Below are 24,201 nucleotides of genomic sequence, written 5' to 3'. Positions count from 1 at the left end.
CCATTACCACCCTGAATGGTTTTTGTGTAAGTGTGTGTGTGTGTGTGCCTTTAGAGACGGTTGCCCTTTCTCTGCACTTGAATAAATGTTTCAGCACAAAGGCTCTATTCAGGAGACAGGGAAAAAAATTGTGTTTCCATATATGTGCGTGTGTGTAACTGGGACAGCACATGGAGCCGCTGTGGTCAGAAACTGGCAGGAGGCCAGGTGTGAAGCACTATGATTATATGAGCAACGAGCAGGACAAGAAGAGGCTGTGGTTTTCAGAACTATGCAGGTTGATCTATGCCCATCATAGTGTTTTGTAGGTATAAAATCATCATGTGAAAAGAAACCAGAGTTTAGCCTGAGATCCTGAACCTCTTCTGCCTCACAGATCCTCGGCTGTGAGCGTCAAGCCCAGCTTGAACTCACTTCAGTGATCTCCTTGTCAAGTCAAAATTAAAGGAAAACTTGCACAATTATGACAAAATATTTGTGATTTTCTAGTTGACAGTTTGCTGAACGCCTCCCCGAACAGTGATTGTGCATTTAAGCATTAGCAATCATAGGCACGGCAGGTATCACGCTTTACATTTCTCCGCGTTGAAGCGGTATATGAAGATTTGGAATGGTCTTTCACCTTTCTAAAAAATAAAAAAGATCTAAAGTGCGAGGAACAGAGCGTTGCAGGGATGGCATATTTTTGTATGCTGGCCTGGATCGCCCCGGTTCCCCCGACTAATAGCCAGTGTTTTATATCTATGCTCTACACTGCAATACAAGAACGATGCCTTGGTCTTTAATTTAATGTCTTCAGATAATCGGAGGATGCTAACTTTTTGCCTGCATGTAGCTTTAGCAGTCTTTTAATGCAATATCATGTATGTACCTGTCAAACATAAAATTAAGACCTTGTTAAAGAGTTCTCGTTATAAAACAGGATAGTTAAAAAAAAAAAAAAAATCAAAAAGGGCGCCTGTGTAGCTCAGTTGGTAGAGCAGGCGCCCGTGTGTAGAGGTTCAAGGGTCTTATATACTAGATGCAGCTCAGCTGGCGCGTGCAAATATGACATCATGAGATCGCCGTGAGTATTTATACCTGCGCAGCGGTGGCGCTAATGAGCAAAGGCTACCGACGTCGCTCTTTCTACGGACTAGAAGAAGAAGAAAAAGGTAAACAACGGCAGAACTGGCAGCAGCATTGCCGTCAACGCATTTGATTCGATGACCTGCTTCGTCGGATCAAGCCTTTCATTCACCATAAAAGAGCTCATCTCAACGCAGTAAGTTTACCAGAGAGACCTGCAGTCACTCCGAGAGTCCTGGCATCCGGTTGTCGGCGAACTCGTTCAGGCCTCCTGTTTCCGCTTTGTCATGCGCCGTTAAAAAAAGAAGCCATGCGCGACCTCTGCTTGCGCTCTTGTCAGTACCCGATCCGTTCCACCGGCACAATCCGTTCTGCGCATGCGCAAGATGTTCACGCATGCGCTGTGGTACGATTTACGACACTACCCAATCTGTTCCCACGTTAGCTAACGTTAGTTTAGCTAATAGCTAATTCGGCGGACCGCTCGGTGATTGTAGCGGTCTGCCGTTAGCCTCCACAGTTAAGCTAACGTTAGTTTAGCTAACAGCTAATTTGGCTAACTGCCAGCTGATTGTAGCGGTCTGCCGTTAGCCTCCACAGTTAAGCTAACGTTAGTTTAGCTAACAGCTAATTTGGCTAACCGCTAGCTGAGACAGTATGTAAACTTTAAAAGACCCTCAAAATAAAACTTTAAAATAAACGTTAACATATATAACAGCTGTTACGTCAGTTCTACTTATGCTCATTTAAAATAAAATCACTCAATACTTGTCTTTATTGTTATTACTGTAAAGTCTTAATTTAGCTGTAGCCTGCTTTTCCCATTATGTTTGACTTAACGTTATTTTAGACTGAATCTAGCTGTCCTTTCTGCCTGCACGATCCGTTCTGCGCATGAGTTATTTTAGACTGAAGGCTGTCGGCTAGCGGTTAGCCGAATTAGCTGTTAGCTATCCCGGTGGAGGCTAGCGTGGAACAGATTGGTCGTAAAACGGTATTATCATCTGCGCATACGTTATGGCATACGTATCATCTTGCACATGCGCAGAACGGATCGTGCCGATGGAGCGGATCGGGTTTAGTAATTAGCTAGAGCTTCTAAAATCATTTGAGCAAACAAACCACCATTATGTGTGTGGACAATTTTTTTTTTACTAAATATGAAAACTGATAGTATAATAAGAGGAACAATCATCAATAAAAGGACAAAAAGAAAAGAAAGAGACACGTAGCGTTCCAAATCCCAGTTTTATTGGTCGTTGGATTTCAGGTGAACCAATGGCACGAGAGAGAGGTTAATCCACAATATCAAAAAAAAATTATACAAAATAATAATACAAAAAGAAGTTCCAGTTATACAAAGCAAAAATGTGGATTCTTTTCTTTTAAATCTTATTTTCCTACTGCCCAAAAACTCAAGAGTAAGGCACAGTCATTACCACATGTTTAACCTTCCACATCCGTTTGTCTAAGCCTCGGTCATGGTTACCTTGGAGACGCAGGCTTTTCCGAGGACAACCGCTCCTTTTATTCACTCGATATTCCCAAACGCTCGAAACTTCGGAGAGAAAATTGGTCGGACTTGCTGAGGAGTCGGCTACAATCATGTATCATTCCACGGAGCTACAATGATTGGTTTTCCATACTGATGTGAGCATCAGAGGAATGCTTGATGATGATGCTGATGATAGATGGAAGAGCCCAATAATTCCCAGTGCCAAAATAATCTCTGCTGTATTATAAAAATCAGTAGGCAGAAACCAATGCTTATTGTGTTATGGAATAAGCTGAAGGGTGTAGAGTCAGAGAGGGCAGGACCCCTAGGCGCATTGTGCTAAAAACGACTGCATAACAGACATTTCATTTAAATAGACGACAAATTTAAAGTCTGCTTCTTTTCTCTTTTTTCCAAACATATGCCGTCTCCAACAAAAAACAAAACAATCTCATTGTAAAGGCTGCCAGGATACTTCTCAAAGCTCAGACAGAAATTAAAACTAAAGAAGAAGCAGATTTAGGTTATTAAGGGCACTCTTTCAGCCCCTTCGGTTATATGGCAAAGCTCTCAAGTGCAGGGGCATGTAATCGCCATCTGTTGGTCCAGACAGTGTGTGAGATGCTCGACAGGACTGTAACATTTCTGAACATGTCATGGTTTAGTAGCACCAGGTTCCAGTTTGGTCAGTTGTGTGTGTGAGATGATTGGTTAATCCAGTATCAAAGGTTTGGTCTAGATAAAGGCTGAGGTCTGGGTGTAGTTGAAGGATTCAAAAAGCAGCTTTCAAAAAGGGTCTAGAAATCATGTCACCCAGATTCTATGATGATAATGTCTGTGCCTTGGACATAGAAAAAGAAATCCAACTGTGTATCGGGGAGTGCTTGTTTATTTCCCTCCCAGTAAGTACAGGTGAGTGCAGTAAACATACAGTATGTGGCCGCACCATTTCTATTTTCTTTATACTGTTCTCGGGACAATAGGTTTAGAGTGTGGACGGGTGATGTGTTTTTTTTTTAAATTTTTTTTTTTAAACTTCCTACATCCTGTTTGGTTTTGGAAAATCCCCGGCAAACCAATGAAAACACAGCTAGAGAACAACACGGGAAACTAGTTTACATTTGAATATTTTACAGTTGAGATGAATAAGGGGTGGTAATCAGTTACACTATCTTCGATATCTTTCATCAGATCCACTCCAGTTATATCACATAGTCATTACATCACACAGAGGCATCAGGGCCTGCTCATGAAAACAAACTTACCGGGCCTGGTCTGAAAGAGGGTTTCTACGTGATGCAACCGGACAAGACCCCCCGTCTCCGTCTCGTGTACCCAGCTGACAGGAAGCAGCTGAAGGAGATTCTATCTGCTGATGGCGGATCTGTTTTGCGAGATTAGATCAGGTAGAAACAGATCTAGCAGACCAGGTTCGGACACCATAAATACTGCCACCATGTGCTGCTCACACAGACAATAGAGAGACGTGTGGGGGCTCTTTAAAAACGTGGCTCTGCTCTGGGAGAGGGACGGCTTAATCGCAAGGCGAGGAGGAAGGAGCGAGTGGCGGGTCGAGCAGCGAACCAGATCGGAGCAGAAAAAGTGCACAGCCCCACCGTAACTATGGCAACAGATAAAGGTTGGCGCTGCAGAGCGAGCTGGGAAGGGAGGCGTCAAGGGAAGGAAAGGGAGGCAGGAGAGAACAGGAGTGTCTCCTTCCTTTCTTCTTCCATCCGTCCTGTTCTCTGTGTGCAGTTCATCAACATGTAAAGTCATAGGTACAGGATATAATATGGGTGGGGGGGGATAGGTAGAGGATGCAAGGGACAGGCTGTGCCGGCCGCCACACTTCATTCATCGGCATCGCGGCAGTGGGCGGCCGCTTCCCCCCAGCTTCCCTTAGTACTCCCAGAGCGTGGCGCTCTCCAGGTCGTCGGCGTTGGCCTTCAGAACGCCGGCGTGGTCGCCGCGGAGGTACTTGCTGTCGGCGGCGTGGCGGACGGCCAGCTTGTTGTAGTCGCAGAACTCGAAGAGGAAGTCGACGGGCGTGTCGCTGCTGCTCACCACCGACTGCTCGTTACCCACCATCCAGTATTTCCCTGTGGAGTCTGCAGGAGGAGAGGAGATGGATTTGAGACGGAGAAAAGGTGGGAAAAGCAAGAGAGCGAAACGAGTGTGTAGATGAGGGGGGCATCATGTGGCAGAAAGGTGGGGGAAGGGTGTGAAAAAATGGAGGAGGGAACAAAAGGTTTGGCTTAAAATTGCTTTGTTTTTTACATAATGTGAAGGGCGGGGAAATTATCCGAATCAAATCCCTCTTTTTGGCACAAATGTAAATCCATAATGGGAGTAAATGATTTAATCCCTCGTGTGCCTGCCGGAGGTTCCTCCACGCGCTCCGAGAGGCGATACTGTCCTGCCGGCTGGGTTATGCTGCCGCACACGTTTACAGCTCACAACAGTCAACATGTCCTTCAGCGAGACCCTGAGCGCCTATCTGCTGCCGGCTAAAAACACCCAAACTGACCTTGCAGGCTGTAGGCGCCGTCTCTGAACTCCAGGGTGAAGTAGTCGTAGGAGGAGCGGTTGGAGTCCAGCGTACCCGTCACCTTCCTGCAGCCGATGAAGCCGTGCTCCCCGCGCAGCACGATGATCGGGCGGTTAATCAGCTTCATGAGGAACTCCTCGGACTCCCCTGGGGACAGACGAAGGGCACAGCACGTTTAGATTAGATTTTTGGAAATAATGGTGTTGCAGCAGCAAAAATATCAGACACACAGCACACATACAGAGTATACATTAAATAATAGGAAACAATATACATTAAATAATAATTGAATACTACACGAGCTATATTTAAAAAGAGCTTCCGTAAAGACACAACAACCTCAAAGCGTTTAGTTCACTAAATGCTTTAATTATTGATTGAAATTCAATTAAAAACACTTTAGACCCAATTTTCTGAATACCATAATCTGTACATTCAACGCACTAAACTTGCGCAGCATATTGCAGCTTACTCTTTTAGCTTAAAGTGCCGAGGTTTTCATACATCTCATTTAAAATGTATGCAAAGCAACTTGGCTTCAAATATGCCCTAAAAAGAGAGGTGTGGAAGCCAACAGCTCCCTCATCAGAAACGGCAGCACTAAGTGAAAGCTTCAGCTTTGATGCACCAGCACCCAGCGCCCGCTTTCTAATGGGAGTAGCTTCTGATCTGCTTGCTGACATTGTGTCTCGCAGCAAGAACAGCAGTTGCTCTAATGGCCAGACGTTGTGCAAAGTCTTCACATCAGCCGTTTGTAACATCTGTGTGAGCAGGTTTTAAAAAGGAATAGTTTGACATTTTGTGAAATATGTTTATTTGCTTTCTTGCCGAGAAGACAAATACCACTCTCATATATCGGTCCATTAAATGTAAGGCTTCAGCAAGCACCTGGTTAGCTTAGCTTAGCACAAACAGTGGAAACTGAGGAAAACCGATAGCCTGGCTCTGTCCAAAAGTTACAAAATCCACCTACCAGCATCTCTAAATCTCATTTATGAACACGTTATATCTCGTTGGTTTAATCTGTACAAAAACCAACGTGTAAAAGCAACAATTTGCAGTTTTATGTGGGGTTATGTGCCCCCAAATCAGATCCTTTACGTATGTAAAAGTACAATCTTGCTTAAGTAAATGTAATGTAAAAGATCTATTATCAGCCAAATATACTTAAAGTATCAAAGTACTGCAGTTAAATGTCCCCTGTGACAGGTATATTATGTATTATATACATTGATTCAGCAATACAGTATGTAGTTTTACTGCTGTAGCTGGTCGAGATGTAGTACCTCAAGTACGTAAAAGTGACTTTCCACTACTGTTTTATGTCATAGTGCAAGCTCATGTGACTCCGCATACATAGTTTTCTCATGATGTTTCCAATCAAGATAATCAACTTAAAAAGAAACGCAGCATGAACATGGAAAAAGAACAAAGAAAAAGATGCAACAAAGCTGAATCGCCAAAGAGTAAACAGATACATTCTGCTGTTGCGAAACAGAACCACTGGAATCTAGTGGAACATCCAGCCAAGATTTAATTCCTGCGCTGCACTGTAAATCAGTTAGCTACGTGTCATTGGCTGAACGGCTGAATCAACAAATCTCACCGACCGGCAGAGTCGATGGTGGCTGCTAGCTGGCCGTTTTTCTTGGCGGCGACGTATTTCCCGTTGGCAGCCCGGAGAGTCAGCCTCTTCCCACGCCACTCAATGTCAAAGTAGCAATTAGCTGACCTGCATGCAGACAGAGCGAAAGTAAATGCATGAGAGATAGAAAGCATAATTACATTTACATGGCAGCGAGATATCCTATAGCACACTGTCAGGTGTAAACACACAGTCACATTTAAAGCGCCCATATTATGCTCATTTTCAGCTTCATAATTGTATTTTGAGGTTGTACCAGAATAGGTTTACGTGGTTTAATTTTCAGAAAACACCATATTTTTGTTATACTGCGCATTGCTGCAGCTCCTCTTTTCACCCTTTGTGTGGAGCTCTCCGTTTTAGCTACAGAGTGAGACATCTCACTTCTGTACCATCTTTGTTGTCAGTCGCACATGCTCAGTAGCTAGGTAAGGACTACATGAGCTAGCTAGCCGTTTCTCCAACTTCAGTCAGTACAAGGCAGGATTAGCCGGGAGAGACTTCTTCTAAACGAGGGCGCACTTCACACTTTGCGTGGAATACCTGCAGAGCAGGGACATGGAAGTAGTTCTTTTGGAGATTATGGTGAACTTGTGTGTGTTGTAGCAGTGTTTTGCCATTGAGAACGAGGGGGCTAACCGCTAGCATGCTAGCCCAGCGTTTCGGCTAGTGACGTAGAAAGCCGTGCAGATTTTGAACAGCTCACCCGGAGACTGAAAGCAGGACACATTCAGAAACCGTATCTCACTCAAAACAGCATGGATGGATTTTTTTCAAAGTTTGTATGCGTGTGGAAGCACCAGAGACACAAAATAACACCCCAAATCCCAGAAAAAGTGATTTTCTTTTCACAATATGGGCACTTTAACTCTCCTGTTGCTCAGAGAACTGCGGTTTAATCCAGAATTTAAGTAACTGTTGGCTCAAGGTAGAGGGATAACCTTCAACTGTAGTCGTTAAATTAATTCAAGTTCTTCGTTAACCCTTCCACTTGGCACAGAGAAGGGTTTTATTATCTCATACAGCCGTCACGTTCTGCCTCGCCATCTATTCACTTCAATTGAAATATTATTCATAGTGTCAAATCATTACAGAAGTTATCTCGGGAAACTTTACAGATAGAGTAGGTCTAGATCTAGATGGATCTTTTATTAGAGATGCTCTGAAACATTCTCCAAAATGTTTCCTCAAACCACTGAAAGAGGACGTGGTGAAAGAAAAGATTTTTGTGGTCTAATCTGTGAGGAGAAATCAAATGCCAAGAATGTGATGGGGGGGGAATTTGGTGGACTTCCATGCAGGGCGCTCTGCAGTGCATCAATGACTGTCTCTGCTCTTAAAGGGACAGTTCACCCCAAAATCAAAAATGAATTCATATTTTCCCTGGTCGTTAGCAGTTTAACGTGGGAACTATTTTCTTTCTACCGAACTACCAGGTCTGTGGATTATCTTGAGTAACCGGGTCATGATTTCTGGATAGAGACTTTGCTGTTGAGTTTTTCGGCGCTTTGTGCACCACAAGCCAAGTGCCACCTAGTTCCATCATATTGCAGAGAAGGCAGACATCTCTACGGCAGATATCTCCAACACGGGGCAACTCTTGCTAAAAAAAAAAAAACAATCTAGATTGATAAATAGCGCTACAGGTAAGAGGAAAAATATGTATTTTTGATTTAGGGGTACACATGCTTCTCTGACCAATCTCATACTGGATCATGTTTTTTTGTTGTGCTCTGTATCACTCCTGTACATAAATATCTGCTTCATGACTGTACGTCTGCAGCTTCGATCTGTAAAAACACAGATTTTCAAAATAAAGGTCTATTTTTAAACAATAAAAAAGGGGGCCTCAGGGAAATAATCCAGGAGCACAGGGGTCAAAGGTCAGGGGTTAACAGCCAGCAGTCTGGCTGGGCTGAACCCCGAAACATTAAAGAAAATCACTCTCTACAGGTCGAGGTTGCGCACAAACGCACTTAATCTCCCACAACATGCCACAGCCATGAGGTCACTCACTCTTCACCTCCCCCACACACACACACATCATCCACTACACACACACACCATCCACTACACACACACACACACCATCCACTACACACACACACACACACACACACACACACACACACACACACACAACACACACACACCATCCACTACACACACACACACACACACACACTCACACACACACACCGGAGCAGGTGTGGCTGTATCTCAGTAGAGAAGAAGATTTATTGATTTTTTGTGTGAGATGCGTACTTGGTGGAGGCGGTGCACTGCAGGCCGCCGTTAGCAGTCAGGGTCCAGTATTTCCCAGCAGCGGTCCGGAAAGCACACTTCCGGTTTTCGCGACAAATCTCCACCTGGAACACTTCCTGGTCGCCCTCCTCGTCCTGATTGGCCGACAGGTCCATACCTGGGCGGGGTCAGAAAGTTGGGGAGTACGGATAAGCTACAATACAGGCTAGTGGGTCAGACATTAGCTCAACGCACATGCGAGGGCTGCAAATAGCCACAGAGGATGACCATTACCGACAGTCCAGACACACACAGTGAGGCATAAACGGCCACACACACACACACACCGCCCCCACCCAGTCAAGATCAGACGTACTAAATGAGCAACATCAGACGGGCTTGGATTAGTGAAGGATTACACACACACACACACACACACACACACACACACACACACACACACACACACACACAAAAACAAAAAAACAAACACACACACACACACACACACAACACACACACACACACACACACACACACACACACACACACACACACACACACACACACACACACACACACACACTTCAAAGGGTTAGTCTTCATGGTTGACAGTCACTAAACACAGAAGAAGAAACTAAACCCAAGAATCTTCACTTCACTGGCATCTACCATGAATGTAGACAGCAACAGCTAGAGCTGAAACGGTGAATCCATCAACAGAAAACTAATCCCAAACTATTTTAAGAATAAACTAATTGTTTAGGTCATTTATTAGGCCCGAAACAGCCTTGTACTCACAGCAGTGCTTTGAGCTGAATGCTAACGTCAGCATGCTGATGTCATTAGGATTCATCTCTTTATTACATTACATTTTATCCAAAGCGACTTACAATTGCTCTATATCAGATGTAACCTGCCTCTGGAGCAACTAGGGGTTAAGTGTCTTGCTCAGGGACACTTTGGTTGATGTATCGCCGTGGAAATCAAACCCAGATCTCCCACACCAAAGGCACGGGTCATATTCACTGCGCCATCACCACCCATCTCTCGGCATCGTGATTGTCTCAAACAACATTTCACGGTAATCCATTCAACAGCTGTCCGTTGTGGACCGACCGGCTGGCTTTGCCTGGCAAAAAAAATAAAAAATAAAAAAAGTCTCAAACATTCTCCGATTCCTCAAATATAGGAGGATTTGCTGCTTTTTGTTTTGTTTTGCATCACGGTAAAATGAATCCTTGAAGGTTTTGGACTGCTGGTCAAAACAAAAACAAGGAATTTGAAGAAGCAGCTTGAGCTCTGGGACATTTCAACTATTTTCGGACATTTTATAGACCAGCATTTAGATGACGAAAAGAAAAAGAAATACCGAACCCAATCAAAACCTGAAATGAATTGCTAGAAAGGTTAGTTGCAGCTCAAGCTATAGATAGTATAGTCAAAAAGGCTAGCATGCATGTCCTCTGTGTGTGGGGTGTGTGTTCATGTGTGTGTGTGTGTGTGGGGTGTGTTCATACACCCAAATGTGTGTGTATGTACAAAAAACCAGACCGCATTAAAAGCCCATCAACCAGTCTAAAGCACTTAAGAGCAAAAAAAAGGTATAAACAAACATGAGTCAACTATAGGATGAAGACATACACAACCCCTCTAATGTACCACACACACACACACACACACACACACACACACACACACACACACACACACACACACACACACACACACACACACACACACACACACACACACACACACACACACACACACACACACACACAATGTGTGCTATTGTACTGTATATGATGAGGTCATGTGTGGATGGACCTATGGCTAGCGAGAGATAGAGAGATGGACTGTCTGTTGGACTGCTGTGTAAATGTGTGCAGAGAGAAAGAGAAAGAAAGACGTGTTTGAGAAAACAAACCAGCACGCTCATGTGTTCCCCATCCGTCTCTCTTTTCATGCGTGACTCCCTCCCCCACTTCAGCTCATTTTGCCCCATGTTTTCTTGTTCTCCCACAGCCTCTCTACTGGCTGCAGTGGTCACATTGAAAACATAAAAAAAAATAAGGGAAATCTGCCCTAAAATTCAGTTGACGATGAACAGTATCATCATGTATGTCACAGTTGGAAGTAGGTTTTTTTGGAAGTTATGCTATTTTTCATTTTATTTGCTAAAATCAGGTATGCCCAATTTTTGGAAGATAGCAAGAGTGTTTTTTCCTTTGGTTTTCTCTCTCTAGATTTATATTCCATTTGATTTTGACGGATGTATTCTTTAGAAAATGGATTACATAGTTTTAAATGATAGCCTTAGTGTGTGCAATGGGTCATAAATGCATTATTTGCCATTTATGCAGAGGACACTATCCTGTCTGATGTTAAGTCATAATGAAATTGTGCTCATAGATGCATTATGTCCGTGAAAAACAGAGAAAGCAATGGATGTTTACGAATCCAAGTTATTAAACATTATCTCTACCAGCAGTAGAGATAATGTTGACATGTTGGGAGTGTTGCAGTGTTTTTTCTAAGTCAAGTGAAGGGTCTAAATAAAATATGAATGTTTCTGGGGAGGGCCTAACAAAGATCAGCCCCGCTCCCCAGTCCAATAGTTTTCATACAGTCCCCAACAGTTTCACAACATCCTTGGTCAATATGGTCCTATCCCCCAGAAAAAAATAAATAAATAATGGGAGAAGTCAAGGGACATTTAGAATAGATAAAAATATGTGATTAATTGCAAGTTAACTATGACATTAATGCGATTAATCGCGATACAATATTGTAATCGTTTGACAGCACTACATATCACTCCTCTCCTGTCGAGCGCCCGCTAAAGTCAACTCGGGAACTCTGGCCTCTGCAGATAGATTGAGTTTCTGCAGAAATATGTGGACACACACACACACACACACACACACACACACACACACACACACACACACACACACACACACACACACACACACACACACACACACACACACACACACACACACACACACACACACACACACACACACACACACACACACACACACACACACACACACACACACACACACACACACACACACAAACAAAAACACACACAAATAATGGGAGCCACATGGTGTGGAGGGGGTGAAACAAGATGAAATGTAAGTTTAGCTGCAACAGACAGGAGGGTTTAGAGAAACACATTAGAGGAGAGGTAGAGGAGGAGAAATGAGGAGAAAAGAGAGTCGGCCAGCAGGATCATCAGTCCCATCACTGAACTCTTCTCCAATCCTCGCTGCTTCCTGCTCGGCCAACAAATTCCCCTAGTACAGTAATGGAGAGCCTGTTTATTACGGTGGCAGGAGAGGTCTGCTGGATGCTTCTACCCACAACTAACTACTCACAGGGGGATTACTGACTCCCCTACGTCACCAGGTGGTTTGTTCCTAAAGGCTGCAAAAAGGTCTGAGGATAAGTCATCGTCGGTGATGTTTAAGTCATTATTCAAAACCTGAGGGCACGGACTTTGACTCATAAAACATGATAATAATAAACCGTTCAAAGGTAATAATACCTGAATTGAGAGAAAGTTAACTTTGAAGAAAAACATTATGTAAATGCTTTCTCCATCAGAGCACCAAGGCTGCAGAGAGCAAACACTAAACCTCTTTTCTTAATTCAAAATGTAAGCGCGGTGGTTCATACATGTTCAAATGCATGCTAATTAGGGAGCTTTAGTGTGGCTGGTAGGCAGATTTTGTAACATCTGGACTGACCCAGGCTAGACGTTTCCTCCCCCGTTTTGAGGCTTTATGCTAAACTAAGCTAACCAGTTCCTGACTCTAGCTTCATATTTATCATACAGACACGAGTGGTTTCAATCTTTTCGTCTAACTTTTGGCAAGAAAGCAGTCTTATAAGAAACTGTAATATGTATCTGAGACACTCGGGTCTGACGGAGCTAATAACTCCCCTAAGAATCATGTCATTTGTACAGGATTCAATGCAAGATCCATTTGTCTCCTGATCTAAATAATTTTAGCTCTCAAGAATAAAGTTAATAAAAAAACTTTTTAAATGTTTCCATGTTCAGAACGTGTTTGGAAGTCAGCTTCCTCGTCATTGTCAAATCAAAAATCTCAATAATTATGAACATGTATTAATAAAGGCAACGTGACATCATGACTTCGCGTAAACGTACACGCCGACTTTCTTCAGCCAAGTGGCGTGTTATCTTTTAGGAAAAAAAAACAACACGCAAATAATTGCATACAAATTGGTTCGGGTCATACAGTTTTAAACACTAGTTAAAGTCAGGCATCATTGTGACAATATGTTTTTCACATGAGACGGAGGGAAAACCAAATTTCACTATATGAAAATACACCAGGAAACTAAAGACACTTTACATGCTGAACAGTGAACTGAATAACAACGAGCTGGTTTAAATACATTCAAATAAAATTTATTTTTGGAAAATAATGTATGTGGATGAGTCTTTCTAGGAGCGGACAACAAGTTTTTTTTACTCTTGTCAACATATTGACCAACCTCTATATATTTTGAACGATGATATTTGATTTGTCGGTCTGTGAACAGGAGGTGGGGTTTGTCTCTTTTTACTAAAGTCACAGGCACACACACAAGTTATCACGAGGAAAGAAAAACACTGGCGAGTGCACACACTGACAGAGACAAAACAGTCACCCTGAGGTCCGCAGAGCCCCAGCCATGACCCAGAGACAGGAAAGCGTTACATGCCCAGAAGCTCACAGGGTTAATGGAGGAGCAGGAAAGAGGGTCCCACACACACACACACACACACACACCCTCTTCAGCAAACCACACCAAAAGTAGTGACCACCCATCCAAAATCCACCCAAACCGCACCAAACACTGAGCACAACACACACACACACACACACACACACACACACACACACACACACACACACACACACACACAAAAAACAACCCCCCTATCTTCCTGTCCACCCCACCCACCACATTCAGCCTGATGGCGGCAGGCACAGATTGTTGGCCTTGGTTACTGTGAGCCAGCGCCGGTGGCCTGCTGTGAATGCACGCGATTGTATCCAGTGCAGTTGTGTGTGTGCGTCCTATTGTTCCAGCAGGCCTGGCCGAGGAGGCGACCAGCTGGGGCACAAACGGGGATGCAGATCATCAGACTTTGTTCTGATCCACACGCACACAAAAACGCACATACACGCATGCCGGCCAGCCTACACACTGAATGCTGTGAACGTCTCTGCTCACACAGCATGGACAAACTGAACCCACACCACTCCAATACTCCCAGTCCCTCTAACAAATGCAAAAAAAACGAGGTCAGACATGCGAGATACAGTATTGTGCCTGGGGATGTGCCAAATCTTCTGGTAAAATGATTCCAACCCCATTTCGTGTTCAGTGTGTTGTACAAAAAAAATCGACTGAAGAACAGTTGGACTGTAAGTTAGGAGGGCATTAACGTGGAGACACACCCCGAACAGAGCAGACTGACATGCTGGAGACCAGCTGAAGTCTAACCTATAATAAAGTAGACGACAGTAAGGAGGAGAGGCTTACTGCTCTGCAGTCGGCGTGAGGCAGCGACCCTGACACGCTCCCAGCACACACACACACACACTTGTTATTGCATCGCTATATCAACTTGTGCAATAATCACATGGCGAAAGACACTTCTAGAGTTAGGCTGGTTAAAAGAGATTACTGTATCAGTAGAAAATTGCACTTTAAAATGCAACTATCATTCTTCTATTGGTGCCTTTTGTGTTCAGTTCAATATAAAGAAAGTTGGAAATAATGTTTAATTGAAAAAAATTGTATTTTAGCAGTTTACTGAAAGCAGCAGAACTGAGTACGCTTTAATATCTGTGTGATTGTATACCCAATTTTTTTCCTCATATTGTGCATCACTCACTCACACACAGTCTATAAGCACATTAAGCATCAGCATGTCACAGCCAGTGGACATTACCAAGGAGGCATGAATTGATTGCATCTCTTCCTTTTTTTCCTATTGGGTGACTGTGTGTGTGTTGATGAGTTGCAAAGGGAGCAGATCTTCCCCCTTTACCCTGCAGGGATTAACTCACACCAGCCAAGGTCAGAGTTGTGTGTGTGTCTCATGTCCCATTTCCTGCCGGCAGGAGGGTGAAGGATACAGAAAGGGTGTCAGGGCTGGATCATGGCCAGACAACATGAAGCCTCGGTTTTATGTCACCTTCTTCACACACACACACACACACACACACACACACACACACACACACACACACACACACACACACACACACACACACACACACACACACACACACACACACACACACACACACACACACACACACACACACACACACACACACACACACACACACACACACACACACACACACACACACACCTCTGATTTGATGCATTCAAACCTTTAAAAAAAAAAGAAACTGGAGTCCGCAAACAGTAATCTAAACAAAGAGTGGTTGTTTAAACTGTCACCTGCAATAATAAATAGTTCCACAGTTTGGGGAAATAAGAGCATTCCCATTTCTGCTTGGGGGGACGTCTTGACTCACACTACTAGACCACATTAGTTTAAGGCCAGAACAGGCCACTTAGAAGACATGGGCTACCAAGCTAACCTTGACGGATAATTGGGTCTCAGTCCATGTGGAGGGTCGTTAAAGTAGTCGCTCAGGGAATTTGTGACCATCTATGATACAGAGGATGAGGCGAGTAGGGCTGCTCCATCTTAGTCGATTAGTCGACTAATCGGTCGTTGTGGTCTTAGTCAACTTCGATTTCTTTAGTCAATTAGTCATGTTTGATGCTTTTTTCATGCTGAATGACTTATTTCCAAGAAATATACGAGCAAATCTCTGGTAAACAAGAATTAAAGTGGTGCTTTTGCATGACTCTTTGCGGAGAAACTATTAAATCAACTAATCGATTAGTCGATACAATTGAATGAGTGTTTTTTAAAGAATTTCTTTAAAACGAGCACAGCCCTAGAGGAGAGTGGATGTTACGGTCAGGAAACGAGCAACAGCAGAGGATCAGGTTAAAGGGGAACTACGCAGTTTTTTTTAGCTTAATTTACCTTAACTGAACAGCTTCGGAGTCATTGGAATGGTTATGTGACTTTTTTCAAGTTGAATGGTGGTCGTCTCGCTCCCCCCTAGCGCCTGTGAGCGGATAAACCACCCTTGCAACTTTCGGCCGGCGAGCCGACAGTCTCAGCGTCAGGAAGTATGGCGTGATATCAGGTCTCGCGAGGTAACTAATTGCTTCACGGCACTGCACACATACGCCCATCCAGGAACCGGCTAACAAGGTAGCGATGGAGTTTTTCACACTATCGTCATGGCTGAGCCGGCAAAAAAGAAGCAGAAAGCTAGGAAAGCATTGTCGGAGGAACAGAGGAAGAGGAAACGGCAGACTGACCGAGAGAGGAGTCAGACACGAGTAAACATAGGAGCTGCCAAATATCTATTCCAAAGCTGTAGGAGGAGCTCTATAGAGAAACCTGTGAGCAAAAAGCGAGAAAACAGCAAAGAAATGGTCAAAACTGCATAGCGACAGCAGAAGCAGAAGGACTGCGGTAACATGCATCGAATATTTTTCAGACTGTATATTAGACGCTGTTCTGGTGGTTCCCTACGTGACAAGGCTGCATGCTCCGATGAGCCTGGATACAGTTAAAATTAAATATAATGGTTTTGGTTGAAAAATAAAAAAAATAAAAATAAATTAATCCCACTTAGCGTACCGACATTGGCACATGAAGCGATGAACGTGAAGCGATGTGAACAGGTTGTCTAATTATATGCCTCATTTCCAGTCTTTTTTGTAGTTTTGGCAAGCATCCCTATCCTTTAGGATTTTATTTTTTTATTGACCAGCTCCATAGTTGAGGTGTGGGGATGCACATGAGAACAAACGTGCAATCAGAAAGGTTCTAAAAACTTCCAAATAACTGGTTTAAAACTGCTCATTTTGTCCCAATGATCTCCAACGAAAAGATTTACTTTAGGGAAGAGTTGTACACATCTCAACCTAAATGGGAACATTACAATACATTTGCTCCTCCTAAGTGTGTTGGTACATTTCTGACAGATTAATGTAATAAAGGATGTCTAAACGGGATTTGATCTCCAACTTGGTCAATAAAAATGAAGCGCGAGTCCCAAAATCAACAGTTTTGATTGGACAAAGCAGCTTTTGGACTGACCCACTTGAGCGTGCTCGCGTCAAAACGCTAATGAAAGGCGGCCAACGTTAGACTGCCATGTCGGCTGAGGCCTTGCCAGGCAAATCGCCGCTGCAGAGAGGAGCTATGAGCAGCTGTCGGTTTGAAAAACATCTGGAGCCAGTTTAATTCCACTCAACGTTTAATCCACATCACAATGATCCAGTTGTTGAGGGTAGTTGAACGTGGTCTTCCTCTAAACATGCAGACCTCCCCGCTCATTTGGGACAGGTTTGAGCTGCAGGTTGGCAGACAGAGCGGAGAGAACATGGCTTCATTTGCACATGAGAGCACAAGTGTCCTTCAGCAAGGCATCAGATCAGCCACCGACCTCTGATTACAGATGCACGATACAACTTTTTACTACAAATTCTGATACCTCAAGTCTAGGTATCTGCCGATCTTGCTGAGGTAATTTTCATGTAAGGTACAATGAACCCAGGGACTGCTGTGGCACTAAAACTCAGTCCGCCAGTCAACAGCATTTCAATACGGACATTAAGGAAATCCTATTTTTATTTATTTTTTAAAAAAGGTACACTGTGAGGTAGGGCTGGGCAATATATCAATATCATATCGATATCGTGATATGAGACTAGATATCGTCTTAGATTTTGGATATCGTAATATGACATAAGTGTTGTCTTCTCCTGGTTTTAAAGGCTGCATTACAGTAAAGTGATGTACTTTTCTGAACTTTCCAGACTGTTCTAGCTGTTCTATTATTTGCCTTTTCCCCACTTAGACATTATGTCCACATTACTGATGATTATTTATCTAAAATCTAAGTTTGAACATATTTTGTTAAAGCACCAATTGTCAACCCTAGAATATCGCCGCAATATTGAGGTATTTGGCCAAGAATATCGTGATATCTAATTTCCTCTATATCGCCCAGCCCTACTGTGAGGTATTTGACCATTAGTTGGACTATGGAGTAATGGTTTTAGAACTGAACGTTTAGGCTATTTAGTCGTTTTAGTCCATCGACAAAAGTAAAAATAAAATGTCAACGACTCATTGGTTTCAGCTTCTGAAATGGGATATACGTTTTATTAGTCTTCATGTCAAAGTCAATCAAATATCTGCATTTTGGGCGGTTTGGAAGAAACAAGCTATATGAATATAACTTGGGCTCTGGGAAATTGTGATTGGCATTTTTCACTATTTTAAGACATTATATAGCGGAATATAAAAACGGCAGATGATTCTGTAATAAAATTGTTAGTTGCAGCAAATGTTTTTTGGGTCCCCGTTCTGTCGGTATCGTGCATGCACACGAGGATGCACACGCAACAAATGTCTGCCCCCGGGTCCATGCTAATCCCCTGAGCAAAAAACGGTCGGTATCGTGGAAAGAAATGTGTGCCAACAAAGGAAGGAAGAAGAAGAAGACTTGCAAGCAGGCAAACGATGCAAGATTTAAAAAAAACATTTACAAAGAGAAATGCAGAGAGGGAAATGCACTCCATGTTTGCTAGATCGCAAAGATACTGCATACACGATGCGTTTCGGTGAGAAACACTGAAGGTAAACATGACTATTGTTTGTTTACAAGAAAGCTCCACTGAGCACCTTTAATGTGGATCTGTCATCATAATGGCCGATAAGGTGAGCTACCCGTCCAGCCAGTCAGATTGGTCCATTTCTACCTCTGTGGAGGAAACGCATCGTAGAGAATTTCCCTATGACAGAGCTGGGCAATATATATCGAGATTATATAGATATCGTGATGTGAGACTAGATCTCATCTTAGATTTTAGATATCCTGATATCGTAATAAGTGTTGTCTTTTCCTGGTTTTAAAGACTGCATTACAGTAAAGTGATGTCATTTTCTGAATTTACCAGACTGTTGTAACTGTTCTATTATTTGCCTTTACCCACTTAGTCATTATATCCACATTACTGGTGATTATTTATCAAAAATCTCATTGTGTAAATATTTTGTGAAAGCTCAATAGTCAACACTACAATATCGTTGTGGTAGCGATATCGAGGTATTTGGTAAAAAAAATATCGTGATATTTGATTTTCTCCATATCGCCCAGCCCTACCCTATGACCATCAATAACTAATCTAGAGCTGCAGCTGATGATATGAAAGTTTAACGTTGGCAAAACCAAACAAGAGTCCAGTCAAATACGTTTGCTTTGACGTGTGTCCTAAATAAATCCTAAATAAATGTATTCATCTCGATTATCCTAGTCTTATGTAGTGCGAGTATCACACACTTGTGTGAGCAGGATGTTGCTGTGGCATTTCACTGAACTGCACCCTCCAGAATGAGAGACAATCTAATTTGGCAAAATGTCCCTCAGACAGCAATCCCATTTTTCAACTTTCAAGGATTAAATGCAATCCATGCTCCCGTTCCAGAGGACATCCTCATCTAATTCCAACAGATCCGTTTAAAAACCTGCAGCATTTAAAGCCTCACGTTTTCATGGCGTGAGCCTTTTGGATTCAACCTCCACCTTCAAAACCGGCCTCCATTTTGTGTCTGAGACCAAGCCCCATTTGTGAAGAAAAAATTAAATAAAAAAGGAGTAACAGCTGATGAAGAGAAAAATGGATACATATCCCCTCAACATGTTAAGCCGGGAGGCAGAATAAAACAGGCTCAGGGTGTGACAGAGAGACAGGAGCGGAAAATAAAAGGATAGACAGATCATACTTTCTGAAAAGAGGAAGCAAAACCACTAAACCACACGGTATTCTCACCAGCGCGTTGCTCTGACCAGACACTAAATATAGATTTAGAGAGCTTTAATTAGTTTATTCCTATCATTCATTACGGTCAGTGGCACAGTCGCTCGGCTTTCTCAGGCGTTGATGATTTTTTTGTTTGTGCTGACTCAAAAGGGAGGTTTTTAGAGCGGACTCAATCCCTCACTGGGCCGGTCCATTTTAAGTGCTCTGGTGAAATTCAAGGGTTGCTTATCTATTTAGTCACCCATCAACATGAGGGATGCCACTGATAATGACCCAGCAGCCAGCCAGCCAGGCCTGAAGGCTAGTGGAGCAGGGAGGAGTGGGGGAGGGGGTGAGGAGGCAGAGGAGGAGAAGTGATCAAGGGAGGATGGGAGAGAAGACATGAAGGAAAACAGGAGGAGACTGTGAAAGAAGAGGTGAAGGCGAGGAAGAGATGGAAAAAGTTAGAAGCGGTGAGGGAGGAAAGGAAGGCAGGAAGAAGGTGGAGGGACAAGCTTGCATCTCTGCCCACTCTTCCAGCTGAAAACCACACACACACACACACACACACACACACACACACACACACACACACACACACACACACACACACACATTAACCAGTTAATATCTTAACTATACATTTATGTCTAAAGGGTTCAGCTGTTTTTAAAACTGCAGGAAAAAGATATACCCAAGAAGATTTTGGGTTGCCGTGCCACTCAGGGCAGTGCAAAATACTGATGATTAGACATCCTGTTCAGATAGCTTGTTTGTGTTAATGTTTTGCATTATAAATAAAGATCTGACCAAGTGGAAGGGAAATGCTTCAATATATATATATATATATATATATATATATATATATATATATATATATATGATATGATACGTGTGTATTCTTTTAAAAAAGGTGCCAAGTATCTGTTCTCATAAAACATCTGGAGTCAAGGAATTGGCGCAGTCATTTTGGTAACATTTTGTTGGTTTTGAGACATGATACAAGCACCTTTCCTCTCCTCTAACTGTGGAGCTCTTCTGCTTTTTGCCAGTCAAGCCTCTCGCCAGTTTAAGACCGTTTTACATTTGAATGATGGCACACGTGCACATGATGCTGTACGTGTTCACAGGGCCGAGGACTGTGTACTTCTTTGTTAACACTCTTTTCACGCCTGTTGTCTGTGTAAAATTCACTTACAGCCAACACAGGCCACAGGCTACTCAGTGTGCCTCTATCAGCTCGTATTTTCAATTCCGTTTGTGTGGGTTTTCCCCTGAACTTTGATATATGACAGGCCTTTAGTGTTTGAGGGATAGCTAGGCCTACATGGGCCCATACTGTATAAGGATGGGGACTCTAGCCAAACACGCCACTGTTTAGCATGTGTTGTGTGTGAATATGTAGGTCATTGACATGTCCTATATCCTACTGTTAGGATGCAATTAAGTGTGTGTGTCTGTGTATGACATTCCATCACTTTAACCCTTCCTCTGCCAGAGGGTCACACACACACACACACACACACACACACACACACACACACACACACACACACACACACACACACACACACACACACACACACACACACACACACACACACACACACACACACAACACACACACACACACACACACACACACACCTTGCCGGGTGGAGACGTTCCTCTCGTTGGCAGCGGTGAGCACGACCTGCGGGTGGCTCTGCTCCAGCACGAACAGCTCGTCCTTGCCCACGCGCGCGCTCTTCCCGGACTTCATGGTACCGGAGGGCCCGGAGGGCGCGAGGTACCTGCCGCTACAGTCCCTGAACGCCACCTTGCCGGAGCGGAACTCCAGCGTGTAGCCCGTGCTCTTGTCCGTGGCGGCGACCAGCTCGCCGTCGTTCCTCAGGAAGCGGTTGTCGGAGGTCTGCAGGTGGTAGCGCTGCTCGCGGAACACCAGCGTTATCATGGAGTCCACCCCCCACGGGACGTCCCGGTCGATGGCGATCTCGTCCACTTTGCCGCTCAGGTGCGCGTAACGCTTGCGCGTCATGCTGAAGAGGTTGACCTGCGGGTGCATGGCGATGTGCACGCTCCATTTCTCCGCCACGGAGGCGGTCTGGGCGAAGCAGATGATCCGGTCCTCGGTGCCGCCCAGGTAGCGCCCGTGCGGCTCGGACTGCAGGGACCAGCGGCCGTCATCATGGGCGGTGATGACGAACCGGCACTCCGGGCCCGGGGTCTCGCTGTCTCCGGTAACGTTCCCGTCCTTATCCGCGGCGATGTACCGGCCCAGATGTGACTTGAGGTGGAACACGTTCCCGGTGGAGTCGTCGCCGCTCTGCTCCAGGGTCCAGATCTGCTTCTTCTTCATGCTCGAGGCGGACGCGTTGATTTTGAAGCCGAAGGTCTCCGCCGTTAGGTATTTGTTCCCGCAGTTGATGAGACCGAACTGGATCTGCAGCATGTCGCTGGTTCCGTTAGTCGCGCCGTTAGTTGTCATTGTCGGTTCTGTGCGCTCGAGCCTCGGACCTGGACCGGTTCTGTGTGAGAGGGATGATGGGGGGGAGGCGGTTCTGCTAAGTGAGCTCGCGGCTGAAAGGGTGGGATGCTGTGCTTGCCTCGCGTGCTTCTCTTTGTTTGGGGAGTGTGCGTGTGGCTGAGAGGGAGTCTGTGAGCGCGCGCACGGTCCTCGGTGCTCTGCCTGTCTCAGCAGCGCGAGCACGCCGCCACAGCTGCAGCCTATATAACCATCAGTGACGTCGCGCTGCGCTGCTGGCCACGCCTCCTCAGATGGACCGAAATCTGGGAGATAGACTAAAGTTGTATTTGTCTTTTCCCCCGCTTTTAACTCAAAATGTCACAACTCGTATCTCTACCCTCCTTGGTCACATGTAGCCTATAAGTCAAAGTAGATTTTTTATTTTAATCTTATTAGTCAAAATAGTGTGTATGCAGAGAACTGTAGAAAGGCTACGACTTAAGCTGTAGAAGAAGTGTGCTGAAAAGTAAAGAGACCTCTTAATCAGAATCAGAACACTTTATTGTTCCCCTCAGGGAAATTGTTAAGTTGTAGTTGCTCACAGTCAAATTTAAGGCACAAATTAGAGCAAATAAAACTAGTGTATAAGGTAACATAGCTAAAGTGCAAGAAATAAAAAGTAAAGTAAGATTAGGTTAAAAAAAAAGTATGTTAAGAAATATGGTGTGAACATAAGTAGCAGCAGTGAACAGGTGGCTGAAACATGTCAACATACAACATGCCTACTACTTTACAATCATTCACATATAGGGAATCTGTTTTCCACTATCTGATAATATCATATCACTCTTTCTTTCACTCTCTCTCTCTCTCTCTCTCTCTCTCTCTCTCTCTCTCTCTCTCTCTCTCCCTCTCTCTCTCTCTCTCTCTCTCCCTCTCTCTCTCTCTCTCTCTCTCTCTTGGATAAACTGATCAGATAGACTCAGCATTTGAATCATGAGGGCAGTGTGTGTGTGCCTGCGTGACTGCATAGACTCAGCATTTAAATCATGAGGGCAGTGTGTGTGTGTGTGTGTGTGTGTGTGTGTGTGTGTATGTGTGTGTGTGTGTGTGTGTGTGTGTGTGTGTGTGTGTGTGTGTGTGTCCACACACAAAGCTCTATTCATGGCTTGAGCATGCACATCAGAGGGCAGGAAAGGCCCGGCTCCATAAACAAAGAGGCCAAACAGATCACACTGGTATCTTCTCACACTCAAACAAACACACACACACACACACACACACACACACACACACAGTATACAAAGTGTGTGGGTCATCATATCAGCAGCAGCTGCACACTTAGTACATTTGTTTTGATCAAAACCGATCAAAACAAACACACAGCGGCCAAAGAAGAAGTAGCTCAGGCCTCATTCCTCTCCCGGTGAAATTACACGAGTGGTGTTACTCTTTCCAACACGAATGCTGCTCAGCTGTGTGTCTAAGTGAGCGATGAGAGGGAGAGTGATGGTTGAGTCCTCCACCTCCTCTACAACTCGCACATCATTTATGCAATGTAAGACTCTAAGATTAGCAGATCTATAGATTAGAGCTCTGTTTGCACATGTCAGTGAGTTAAAGATAGATAGATAGATAGATAGATAGATAGATAGATAGATAGATAGATAGATAGATAGATAGATAGATAGATAGTAGATAGATAGATAGATTTTTATTGATCCCAAAAAATGGGAAATAATGGTGTTGCACCAGCACAGCACACATACAGAGCCCAGACT

At 44.0% G+C, this 24,201-nt stretch overlaps 1 protein-coding gene across 1 annotated transcript; it reads right to left on the bottom strand.

Annotated features, from left to right (window-relative positions):
* Positions 1–3,878: 3,878 nt before the first annotated feature.
* fscn1a (fascin actin-bundling protein 1a) lies at positions 3,879–22,675 on the bottom strand. Its single transcript, XM_039825222.1, has 5 exons — positions 21,601–22,675; positions 9,022–9,178; positions 6,722–6,843; positions 5,091–5,258; positions 3,879–4,671 (listed from the first exon to the last, which is right to left on the bottom strand). The coding sequence occupies exons 1-5, from the start codon at positions 22,439–22,441 to the stop codon at positions 4,463–4,465; spliced, it is 1,497 nt and encodes a 498-aa protein (XP_039681156.1). The 5' UTR covers positions 22,442–22,675; the 3' UTR covers positions 3,879–4,462.
* Positions 22,676–24,201: the final 1,526 nt, after the last annotated feature.

The sequence above is a fragment of the Perca fluviatilis genome, chromosome 15 (genome assembly GCF_010015445.1).
Source record: "Perca fluviatilis chromosome 15, GENO_Pfluv_1.0, whole genome shotgun sequence".
Taxonomy (NCBI): domain Eukaryota; kingdom Metazoa; phylum Chordata; class Actinopteri; order Perciformes; family Percidae; genus Perca; species Perca fluviatilis.
The sequence above is the reverse complement of the archived record's forward strand: the minus strand, read 5'-3'. Positions and strand labels throughout refer to the sequence as shown.